Raw genomic sequence first — 13,099 nt, 5'->3', positions numbered from 1 at the left:
TACATATATATATATATATATATATATATATATATATGTAATTATTCTATTCAAGAAGAGATAACACTTAAAGCTTGAATTTTTATTATAAAGAAGCATATATAGATATTTGGCTTGCCATTTTCTTGTTTGGTACAAGGAAGCAAATGGTGTAGATAATTCCTAACAGATATACAGATATTTGAAATTTACTGTTTCTGGACAGTTTGCTTTTGTGTTGGTTTTTATTCACTTTTTGTACACTTCTAGGCAGTAAGCAAAGATGAGCTAGTTTTGAAAAAAAGGGAGTTTGCTTGGATTATATTTATAGTGTATATTAAACACTGATGAATAATTGAAAATTTTCTTTATCATTCTATCTCAAAAGATTAAACAGTCTCACACAAATGAAAATGGAAGTGTTCCGTAGTCCCTTGCTCCTCAAACATCCACAGACCAAAAACACTGGCATCACCTAGAGATTTTAAGAAATGCATTGGGTACCACCTAACTTACTAAATCAAAACTCTTCTTTTAACAGAATCCCTATATAATTTGTATGCACATTAAATTATTTTGATAATCATTGCTCTGGAAGTCATTCATTGTTATATAAAGGAAGATTCTAACTTTTTCTAAAATAGTTTTTCTCAACCATAGATGAGAAAGGACAGAATCAGATTCTGTGGGAAACATTAACAAACGATTCAACCTTCTCATTCTCCAGTTGAGACCTACATGCTTAAAATTTATATGAAAATTTTACTTTTACTTTTGTTCTTTTAATCTAGTAGCTCGCCAAGACTTTCTATTTTATGGAGCAATTGTGGGTGGGGAGTACTGGGGAACAGACCATAAAAAAACCCAACCAGAGGGCTGAGGTTGTGGCTCAGTGGTACAGCACTCGTCTCACATGTGAAGCCCTGGGTTCGATCCTCAGTACCACATAAAAATAAACAAACAAGGGTATCTTGTCCATTTGCAATTTAAACAACAACAGCAACAAGAAAAAACCCAGCAAGAAAAAGAGTTGCATTTTAGAGGTAAAAATCTCAAGCTATCTAATAAATTGAAATTAGAAGATATGTTTAATCAAACCTACTTGAAAATGTGAATTGCTCATTTCTACAAATATTATCATTAGTGATAGTACACAGTTGTAGTATAAGCAAGCAAAATATAGAATTGCATAACATGAATAACATTTAACGTTATACCCTCCCGTAATAGCAGAAAACCAGTACCACCATTTTTGTAATTAGGCTAAACAAAGCGAAGAATAAGCTTCACCCACTTTCAATCATTTGGGCTACTTGCTGGAAATGCTTTTATCTTGCATCTCTAAGTCCTACCTTGTGTTATAACTAAGTTATTTTCATGCAGTTAAAAAAGTGATCTAGTTGTCATAATGGATTTTTTGAAGTAGGTAAATAAAGCAAACACTGATAGTTTGAACCACTCAAATAATGTATAAAAATTATAAAGAACTTAAATTATTTTCCTAGTAAAACTAAAGGGTTCAAATATATAGCATATCATATCAAGGCAATTTTAAAAAAAAGAATGAGTAAGGGCGTTTTCCTGACTTTGTGATAAGCTGATGGGAATTTATGTAATCTTTTAAGATTACTTCATAACAGTGGCTGGCGATTCCCCTAGTCCATTCACTCACATACTTTCTTATGCCTTCTGCTAGCCTCAGTCCTCTTCTCCCATCTTACTTTTGTTGAATGGCCTATCTTCAGTTAAGTCTTCTACCATATCCCACTTAATAGGAGGCATACCTGTATACTCTTAACTTTCCTGTTGATACTAAAGATGAAATAGCTCCTTTCTTAGAGTTCATCCTCTCAAGGACAGTGTTCTAAGAGGTCCCTAATCTTTCTTCTACATCAGTTTTTCCCTCTGCTGAATTGTTTCCTACAAAAGCATACTTTTGTTTTTCCCGTCTTTAAAAAATGTTTTTTCTTATACCCCTACTTTCCTAGCCAACAAGAGCCCCTTTTCTTTCACTGCTGCTGCTTGCTATCCTTTTTTTTCTCTCTTCCTCTTTCAAATGCATTCTGAGTAGGGTTTTTCCCAATCACTCTATCAAAATTGTTCTTATTTAGATCATCAGTATCCTCCATGATTATGTATCCATTAAACAACAACAACTAAAGATTATTGTGTTAAGAACACTTAACATGACATCTGTCCTCTCATAACAAATTTTAAGCTTATAATGCAGTATTATTGTCTTTGGGTGTGCAGTGTTGTCCAGAAGGTCTCTGGAACTTACTCATCTTGCTTAACTGAAACTTTTTGTCTGTTTAGCAACTCTCCATTTCCTTAGCCCTGTGCAACTACCATACTATTCTTTGATTCTATTTTGATTAACTTTGATTAACTATCATAAATAGTTCATTTATGTGAAATCACAGAGTATTTGTCACTGACTTATTTTATTTTGAATAATGTTATGTTTATTTATGTTATTCTATATTGCAGAGTATCCATTTTTAAGGCTTACTAGTATTCTGTTATGTGTATATGCCACATTTTCTTTACCCGTTCACCTGTTGTCACCGTATCTTGGCTATTCTGAGTAATGCTACAGTGAACATGAGAGTACTAATATCTCCTTGAAGTCCTGATTTAATTTCTTTTGGATAAATACCTATAAGTGAGATGCTTAGATCAAATGGTAGTTTTGTTTTTAATTTTTTGACGAACTTTCAAACTGTTTTCCATAGTGAATGCACCATATTGCTTTCCTGCCAGCCATGTACAAGAGTTGCAGTCTCTGCACATCCTTGCCAACAGTTGTTTTTTATTTTTATTTTTCATAATAACCATCCTAGCAAGTGTGAGGTTGTAATTGTGGTTTTGAATTTCATTTCCCAAATGATTGAACATGTTTTCATATACCTGTTGCTCACTTGTATGTCTTCTTTTCATTCAACAAATATTTATTGAGTACTTATACTGAGCCAGGACCTATTCTGAGCACATGACATGGTATTGAACAAAACAGATAATGTTCTTGCTCTTGTGGAGCTTATATTCTTATACTAAGCCTTGCTAAAACCAGTGGACAGTTCTCAGTCATCTTGACCATTTAGCAACATTTAGTTCAGTTGATCCTCCTCTGTCCTTTTTTTCTGTTGCCTTTTACAATCCCATGCTCACTGGGTTTCCTTCTTCCTCACTAGAAATTCCTCTTTATTCTAGTTTGATGGTTCCCTGTCTCCTGAAGGCGTGTGGACTAGTACTTGGTCTTCCGTTCTTCTCTACATTTTCTCACTCTCTTGTGATCTTATACCATTTCATGGCTTCAGTTCCATTATATATTTATATAAAGATATAGGAATTCCTGGATTGTTAGCCCCGCCTTCTGTCCTGGACATCGCATTCTCATATTAAGATGCTCATTTGACATCTCATTTGAATGTCTTTCTAATATTTGAGATTAACTTTCCCTAAACTGAGTGCTTGACCTTTTCATCCCCATTATGCAAACCTGCTCTACTTGCATACTTGCCCATATAGTAGGTGACATCTCTGTCCAGGTGTTCAAACCAAAATTCATGAAGTCACCTTTGCCTCCTTTCTTACATACGCAACATCTATAATACTTAACTACCCAGAATTGGGACTCTTTGGAGAATGTTTAATTCTGGGGCTGGGGCAGAGAAAGTCCAAGATGAGCCTGGAACACCTTGTGCCTTAAAGTAAGGAGCTCCTGCTACCAGCATTGTGAAGAAACTTAAAATCCAAGATATAATTAGCATTAAAATGATAGAAATGCATTATTACCTATTAAGTAAAAAAGGAATCTGTGAGTACATAATGAATATAAATAAATATAAAGAAAGAAAGCAAAGCCTCCCCCCCCCCCTTTTAAGAAGGGGAATGCTAATCATTACCTATAGAAGGACTAGTTGTTAGAAATTACCTTTTTATAATCAGTAATAAATTTATGCAGGTTGGAATCCTCAGTGGATTCTTGAATGAAAATTTGATGGGTTACAGGTTATATATGCTCTCTTAAAATATTTCCTCACAAATCATATAGTAGTTTCAAATGATAATTTTGTAATTGGACATATCTGGTGGACTCACCTTATTCATATGTTCAAAGCTATTATCACTGATGTGGGCACAGACTGACACCATGCTTGGGACTGCTTTCTGATGTTATATATTAAGGAAGATACAGTGTCATTTAAGTAGTTTTCTTCCAAAATTCTGAGGAAATACCAGACATTCAAATCAAGAGCCATTCTGTGAAACAAGTGGCTATAAATTTGTTCTTCAAAAGCAAAAAAGTAATGAGGGAAATAGGATGCATCCAGGTAAATGGTATATGGGATATATTCTTGCTTTTTAAATTTTTTGTAATTTTGAGGACTTTTTTTTAATTTTTATTGTTGGTTGTTCAAAACATTACATAGTTCTTGATATATCATATTTCACACTTTGATTCAAGTGAGTTATGAACTCCCATTTTTACCCTGCATACAAATTGCAGAATCACATCGGTTACACATCCATTGATTTACATATTGCCATACTAGTGTCTGTTGTATTCTGCTGCCTTTCCTATCCTCTACTATCCCCCATCCCCCCCTCCCCTCCCCTCTTCTCTCTCTACCCCCTCTACTGTAATTCATTTCTCCCCCTTGTATTTTTTTTCCCTTTCCCCTCACTTCCTCTTGTATGTAATTTTGTATACCCCTGAGGGTCTCCTTCCATTTCCATGCAGTTTCCCTTCTCTCTCCCTTTCCCTCCCACCTCTCATCCCTGTTTAATGTTAATCTTCTTTTGAGGACTTTTTTGAAATAAACATTTAAAATATATATGTATTTATATCCATATTCCATCTACTCTTCTTCGCTGAACTACCACATTGATCCTCCTGCTTAAATTAATTAATCAATCCTGGTGGGTCTCCCTACTTTTCTACTTTTGCTTTCTTTATAGTCTACTCTAAGCACAGGAGCAAAATGACAGATTTCATTATTCTTCTGCTCAAAGTTGTCCATTGGCACTTCATTTGAGTCACATCTTATTATAATAATCTGCAAGGTTGTGCCTCTGGCCTGTTTCCTACTAGACCTTCATTGTTCCCTCCCCATTGCTCTGTTTTAACTCATTGGGCATCATATCCACCCCCAAGCCTTTCTGCCACAGCTGTTAATTCGGCTTAAAAACTTTTTCTCCAGTTATCTTCATGCCTCAGTCCCTTACTACACTCAAACTGTTGTTCACATGTCACCCTTTCAATGAACCTTCCCCTGATAACCCTATTTAAAAATCACAAACTTCCCTCTATCCCCAGTATTCTTAACCTCATTTACCCTATTCCAATGTATTGTTTTGAATCATTGTTTAATGTTCTACTAAGTCATTTATTATTACTTATTTTTGTCTTGTCTTCCTAGAAGTTGTTATCTGCAAAGGCATGGATTTTGTACTATTTACTAATGTTTCTCTCCAAAATGCCAGTGTAGATTTTCATTTGTCTCAGATTGTTTTCTCCTCATTAGGCTAGAGACTAGATTTTTGATTATAACATTATCAAAAGTTTATTTCTCTACTGCTGTATGATTTGGGTTCATAACAAGTGACAGAGCTTATTACTATTAATTTTTAGGAGGATGAAAAAGGGAATTTTTTTTAGAGTAGATAGTTCTTAGATGTTCACAGTGAGAAATTTTAACTGTATCAAACTGAAAGCAACCTTCTATATTCCTGCTGTAACTCATCTTCTTGTTATTATAGCCTGAAAGCCAGCTGGGTAGTGTTAGTAGTATTCAGCTTTTATTCCTTCAGAGACTGAAGGAATAACAAAGATTGTATTGTGAGTTGACAGTTTTTAAAGCTGAAAAGTGTTGATTACTTTATTTAAATTTCCTTTAAAGTTATAAAGCATTTAAATTATGTTTTGGCATTTTTAGTATTTCAAAAGAAAATTTAAAGTGTTATATAGCATTTTCACTTGTAGAGAAGTAAACTGGTTTTATTGATGTTTTCCTGTATTTTAAAAGACTACTATATTAGCCTTTTAATTCTTTGAAGAAAGGGAGCAATGGAGCAGGATCTTAAAGTGACACCAACTGTAAGAAGTTCTTGATGTGATATTTCAGGGCTCATTCTCATTTGACCTTTGAAACCGTGTGTGACTTGTTATTGTTGTTGTTGTTAGTGTATAGAGTGTCCTATTAATTTTGCATTTTGCTTAAATTTTTAGTTTATTTTTGTTTCTGCTATCATGCTGGCTTTTTGCAAATCAAGATCATGTATTAATTAATATTACTGGGCTTGTAGCTCAGGGACAGAGTATGTACTTAATGGGCAAGACCCTGAGTTAAATTCCCAGCATCAAAAAAAAAAAAAAAGATAATGCATTAAAATTAGTCTATAAATTATGAATCACAGTTTTGTTTTGTTCTTTGTCATAGCAGCCTTACGTCAAAGCATTCGCAGAGTGTCTTTGGAAGAAGTTCTGGAATTACTAGGAACAGGGTTTCTACGTGGGAGTTCAGGATTTCTTCGAGCCAGTGGAGATATGCTGAAAGGAACCAGTTCAGTCAGTAGGGATGTTCGAGTTGGAATTACTCAGGTTGGAATCACAAATTAGTATCTAAATGTAATCCTCAGTGGCATAATTATAATGAAAGCTTTAGTATCTGACTCTGCAGAAGCGATACTATGTGAGTTCACTACTTGTACTGTCATATTTCTAAATAGATGTGGTAAGGCCAAAACAGTTTTTAAAAACTAGGTTACATGTAAGGGACTCTAATGTCCTATAGTGGTTTTAAGTTCCTAGTAAGGGAGGATTTTTATTGCCTTTGAAACATAAACAACACTTTTTTTTTTTCCTAGTAGCCCTTGTGCTTTTATGTATCTTGTTGTTTAATATGTCTTCCATTGTGTTTTTGTATGCTCTTAGAGTTCACTTTAAGCCCTTAGGTACATATTATTTAGCATGCACAAAACAAATTTTATAAGATTTTAACTCTTAAATAAAGGTTACATCATACAATCTACTTTCAATGCTTCAATTTTTGGTTCCAAACAAAATTTAAAAGCTAAACCATATGGCACATGCCTTTAATCCCCTCTACTCAGAAAGCTGAAGCGGGAGAGTTGCAAGCTTGAGACCAGCCTCAGCAATTTAGCTGGACCCTTTTTCAAAATAAAAAGAGCTTCAGATGTAGCTTGGTGGCAGAACATCCCTGAGTTCAATCCCCAGTACTGCCAAAAAACAAAAATAAGAAGCTAAACCCTTTGAAAAGGAATCAGAATAAAAACACAGAGATCTTCTGCATTCTTTCCTGAATTAATCTTTTTTTTCTAAGTACTGGTATGGTTGAAGACAAACTTGTAATTTTTAAAAATTCACATATATCCTCATTGTTTATACCAAATTGTAGACTTTATAAAAACATGAGCTTCCCAGTGCAATTATAAACTGTTTCTAAGGAACAGGTCGCTTAAAGAAACTGCTTTTCGGGGCTGGGGATGTGGCTCAAGCGGTAGTGCCCTTGCCTGGCATGTACGAGGTGCTGGGTTCAATCCTCAGCACCACATAAAAATAAAATAAAGATGTTGTGTCCACCAAAAACTGAAAAATAGATATTAAAAAAGAAGAAGGAAGAAACTGCTTTTCTTTGTATCTCTGGAGTAAGACAAACGATTCATGAAAATAAAATGTAATGATTCATCACTAAACTTTCCTCAGATTTCTAGAACTGAATTCTCTTTGAGTTATAGTTTTGGAGCATAGTTAATTCTTAGAATGTATTCATAGGTTTGAATTTTCTTATTTAGAATGTGAAATAGCTTGAAACCTTTGGTTAGAGAAGCCACAGACACATTTTACAAATTAGCTGGCAATACCGATTCTGAAAATTTGCAGAGTCTCACTGAAATAAGTTAAGACACTATGTTCTTCAGTTTTGCTATTAAGCAAAGAAATAGCCAAAAATAGTGGTACTCTTAAATATAAAGTAGCTGTAAATGAGGAAGGAATACAGTTTGTAGAGAATAAAGAAATATTAGTAAATTCTATATATTTATGGAAAAGAAAATGCAGAATTGAGATTATTTAATTTTGAAGATAAAACTCCTTTCTTTTTTAGGCTTACGTGGTATTTGTTTCAACATTAGGAGGAACTTGGCTAGAGAAAAATTTTCCTATCTTTCTTTCTCACCTCCTAAGCCTTGTGTCACAGTCACACCCTAAAGCTACCCAAACTCAGATTGATGCTGTCTGCTGTCGCCGGTGTATTTCATTTATTCTTCGAGCTACGATAGGAGGCCTTCTTGGAGAAAAGGCTCAAATTGCTGCTGCAAAGGATATCTGCCAGACCATCTGGAAGCTAAAGAAAGTTATGGGTATGAATATACTAACACAGCCTATTTGAACAGTGACAAAGGAATTATCCCTTTGGAAAAGCAAGACTGGTATATTACCATATTAATACAAATCCTAAGGCTGATAATAATTGTTCCTTAGAATTCATGTTGAACTTCCTAGAGAAGTTAAAATTATTTTTTAAAATAGTCTCTTAGGTCCTATGGTGTTCACTCTGCTTAAGTCTCAATAATATTGAAATATTTTCCATGTATTATCCCTTTCAGTGCTTCTTGCTAAAAGAGTAATGTGATCTCTAATCAGCTTGCTTGAATTGAATTAGTTATATTAATTCAGTTATTCTTTATTTATGCAGTTTCTCATTTAAGCATTTCAATTACTGCTTCAGAGATTTCATAATGATCAAGTGAGCGCATTGTATTAATTTTTGCCGTTATACTTTTCATCTCCTAACACCTACCCTCTACAATATATTTTTATAAAATAGTGATGCATAGTTAATTCTTGTGTTTCTGTCAGATGCTGTATATAGTGATGGTAACTTGGAAACCCGACTTGGTTCCACAGATGTAGCAGCCAGCCAGCATATGCTGGTGTGTGCTTTACAAGAACTTGGAAATCTCATACATGGTCTTGGCACCACTGCTGCACCTTTGCTGCAAGATTCAAGTATAGGTACATCTGCTGTTTTTAACTCATCTGAATACCTTAGGTTTTACTTGTACTAATGGAAGGAAATCTCCTTGATATAGCTTCCTTGTCTTAGAGTCCACTGTAGACTTATTAAAAATTTATAATAAAGATTGTTTATATAATTACTTGAGGGTTTTAGTTTGGTGTTTTGTTGTTGTTTCTTTTTTTGCTTTTGTAAATAAAAGTTGTTCTCTAAGTTTCTCCCTACCCCCTCTGGAGATATTCAAGATAACATGGAAAAACAAAAAAGTAAACATGAACTCACATTTCTCATCTGCAGTGAAAATATTAATATTTATATGGTTCATGTAACTCAGTTCCTCAAAGGTCTTTTCAAACTATTTTCTTTCTGTCTTGGAAAATATTTAATTACTTTTTAGAACAATTTTATTGAGATATAATTAATATACCACAAAGTTCACCCTTTTAAAATATACACTTCAGTGTGGTTTTGGTATATTCAAAGTTTCACAACCCCTAATCACTGCTTAATTCCAGAATGTTTTCATTGCCCCAGAAAGAAATACATTCATAGTTACTCCCATTTATCCTTCCCCCAATCTCTGATAACCACTAATTTTCTGTCTGTCTTTGAATTTACCTAAACTATTTAGGACATTTTATAAAATGGAATCATATAGTATGTGGTCTTTAGTGACTGGCTCCTTTTTTATAATTACTTTTTAAAAATATTTTTTGTGGCTTTGTCCTTTATGGTACACATTTCCTGCTGACTAAGAGGCTGTGCATTTTATTTGTGTTTTTAAGCTATTTAAATATGGCACACATATTGTCAGACATTTGACCCTGAAGGCAGGTAAGCACTGAGCCACACATCCCCAGCCTTTTTTACTTATTTTGAGACAGGGCTGGCCTTGAACTTGGGATCCTTCTGCCTCAGCCTCCCACATCGTTGGGATGACAGGTGTGAACCACTGCACCCAGACTTTTAAGTACCAGTCAACATGAAACTTACTTATTTTCATGAAAGTATATCTTGAATCATATCAAGAATAGACTTTCGGGGCTGGGGATGTGGCTCAGGCGGTAGCGCGCTCGCCTGGCATGCGTGCGGCCCGGGTTCGATCCTCAGCACCACATACAAAAAACAAAGATGTTGTGTCTGCCGATTAACTAAAAAATAAAAAAAATTAAAAAAAAAGGAAAGAATAGACTTTTTCCCCCACTGTCTTTTTAATGGGTTAGTAGCCTATTGAGGATCCAATGAAACCTTGATTTTTTTTATTGGTTGCTCAAAACATTACAATGATCTTGACATATCATATTTCATACATTTGATTCAAGTGGGGTATGAATTCTTATTTTTATCATGTGTACAGATTGCAGGATCACATTGGTTATACATCCACATTTATACATACTGCCATACTAGTGCCTGTTGTATTCTGCTGCTCTTCCTATCCCCTTCCTATCCCCCCTCCCATCCCCTCCCCACCCATCATCTCTCTCTACCCCATCTACTGTAATTCATTTCTCTCTTTTTGAAACCTTGATTTTTAACATTTTGTTCTCAGATAAGAACAATACAATGAATAAAAAGTATATTATTATGTAGATAATGTGCTTAATTTCTTGTACCAACTTAGTAATGTTCTCAAGGTAAAGTAAACTTAGGAAATTAATTTTTTTCTTTTGTATACTTACTTAATTTAATCCCGTTTTCATAAGTAATTCTTGGGTTTAAAAAAAAAACTTTATGGGGCCGGAGTTGTGGCTCAGTAGTAGAGTGTTTGCCTAGCATGTGTGAGGCCATGCATAGTAATGAATAAAATAAATAAATAAATGAATAAAATAAATGTCCATCAATGTCTAAAATATGTGTGTGTATGATTTTTTATTCTTATTTGACTTTTAATAAGAATAATGCATTTTATATCCAAATAGCCATTCATTGTTTTTTTTCTTGTTTGTGATACTGAGGATTGAACCCAAGACCTTGTGCATGCTAGGCAAGCTCTCCAGCACTGAGCGATAGCCAGCCTTTTTATTTTTAAGTTCCCCAGGCTGGTCTCAAACTTGAGCTCTTCCTGACTCAGCTTGCTAAAATGCTGAGATTACAGGGTTGGCACCACTGTGCCCAGATCATTCCCTCTTTTGACTAATTTATTACTAGGTGAATTTTATCTGTGTACCTAAGCCATCGTTTGTTTGTTCTGTCATTCTAGGCCTTCTCGACAGTGTCATTTCGGTTATTCTTCATCCTAGCATTTCTGTTCGACTGGCAGCAGCTTGGTGTTTACACTGCATTGCTGTGGCGTTACCTTCCTACCTAACGCCTCTCTTAGATCGTTGCGTTGAACGCCTTACTGTACTTAAGTCTTCACCTGAAGCTGTGACTGGCTTTAGTTTTGCTGTGGCAGCTCTGTTGGGAGCAGTGAAACATTGTCCTCTGGGAATTCCTCATGGAAAGGGCAAGGTAATAATTTCATTCTCTTTATATAATGATGGCATTTCAGGTTTTTCTTAAAAACATTAAAGTCTTGTATATTACTCAGTGAGGGCCAGCAGGACAACTTTTTGAGTAATTAGCTGTCCCACTCTGTAAGTATTAAATATTATCAATAATTATAATTGTTCTGAAAAATGGAAGAGTAGATTATTGCCAATGCCTTTGGAAAAAATGTAGCTGACAACTTAGGGAAGTAATGTTATTTAAGCTTAGAACTTTAGTTATTTTCTGAATTAATACCTAATATTTTGCTAAAGAAAGAATCATCCATTGCATGTGTTTAATTAAATTTATCCTCAGATAGCATTAATTCAGACGAGATTCTCATCCCCTCATTGTATCTGAAATTTCTTTCCACTTGTCCTGACTAGAATGGTTTGTTTCACCTTACTTTTTTTGAATGCCATTGTCCTTGCTTTTTTTGAGTACCATCCATTGACTGTATAAGCTGCATGTACCCCTAAATTAGTAAAAGTTGTTCGGTTGTTTAAAATGCACTAGTCTTCCTCTTCAGAAAGTTTATTTGCATCTCTGAATACTTTCTGCTTTTCCAGAGAGTAACAGATATTTTTTTCAGACATATTACATGCTTCCTGTCCTTTGTACTAATATATAAGCAAAAATCATAAAAAACTTATTTTTTCTGTTGCTTTATAACACTGCCCATTTCATTGACTTTTCTAGCATAACATTTTAACAAATTCCACTCTATTTGTGAAACTTATCTCAATATGATACTATTTTGACTACTTTTAACCAAGATAATATATTGCCTGTGGGAAGACTCTTATCAGCCATTGAGGTATCAAAGTGGTATGTAGAATTTTAAAAAGAGAGACTCCTATAATGAAACTTTTTCTGGTAATTCCTGATCAAGGAGGATAGTTTCTTAGAACTAAAAGTAAATTCAAGTTTTGTACAACTACAATTGAACTGTCTTAAATGTTGTCACATATGCTATACAAAGCATCATAGAGTTACTATGTTGTATATTTAATATGCCAACATTTAACCTTTAGAACTTCAGTTTTTTTATAGTTTTCTTGAGACATTGTTCTATCACGTCTAAGTGGAAGTTCTTCGTCACTTTCAGTTGTTATATATTAGAGTTAATTTTTCAAGAGATTACAATCAATTGCTGTCATTCATTCACTAATTTATAAAGTGATTTTTTAAAAATTATCTTGTTCTGTACATTAACAGATTATTATGACATTAGCAGAGGATTTGCTATGTTCTGCTACTCAAAACAGTCGCCTTTCAGCTCAGCGCACACAAGCTGGATGGTTGTTGATTGCTGCTCTGATGACATTAGGTAACAGTCTTATGGAAGTTTTATATAATGAGGGCATACTTTGTGATTTTTAAGTGAAAGAATTCTTACATAGGATTTGATAAGACTAGCTTTTAATAAGTATTAGAATTTATATAGCCACATAAATATTTTCCTCATAGTGGTCACTTAAAGAAGGCGATTATGATCGGGTACCCTAATTACATACCTGTAGTGCCAGCCACTGTGGACACTAAGGCAGGAGAATCACTTGAGCCCAGGAGTTCAAGGCCAGCCTGGACAACCTTGTATTAAA

The 13,099-nt window shown here is 34.4% G+C and overlaps 1 protein-coding gene across 12 annotated transcripts in view; it reads left to right on the top strand.

Moving 5' to 3' along the window:
• The window catches only part of Heatr5a (HEAT repeat containing 5A), a 132,147-nt gene that overhangs the window by 43,622 nt on the left and 75,426 nt on the right, over positions 1-13,099 (top strand). For 8 of the 12 annotated variants that reach the window (XM_076850161.2, XM_076850155.2, XM_076850157.2 and 5 more), the window contains exons 7-11: positions 6,426-6,586; positions 8,112-8,367; positions 8,867-9,022; positions 11,227-11,477; positions 12,714-12,825. In XM_076850161.2, coding sequence (XP_076706276.2) covers positions 6,426-6,586; positions 8,112-8,367; positions 8,867-9,022; positions 11,227-11,477; positions 12,714-12,825 — 936 coding nt within the window. The remainder of the gene's footprint in view (positions 1-6,425; positions 6,587-8,111; positions 8,368-8,866; positions 9,023-11,226; positions 11,478-12,713; positions 12,826-13,099) is intronic. The other 4 variants (XM_076850162.2, XM_076850156.2, XM_076850154.2 and 1 more) reach the window with 2 other exon arrangements.

Source organism: Callospermophilus lateralis, chromosome 3 (assembly GCF_048772815.1).
Source record: "Callospermophilus lateralis isolate mCalLat2 chromosome 3, mCalLat2.hap1, whole genome shotgun sequence".
NCBI lineage: Eukaryota > Metazoa > Chordata > Mammalia > Rodentia > Sciuridae > Callospermophilus > Callospermophilus lateralis.
This window is presented reverse-complemented; position numbering and strand designations above follow the sequence as displayed.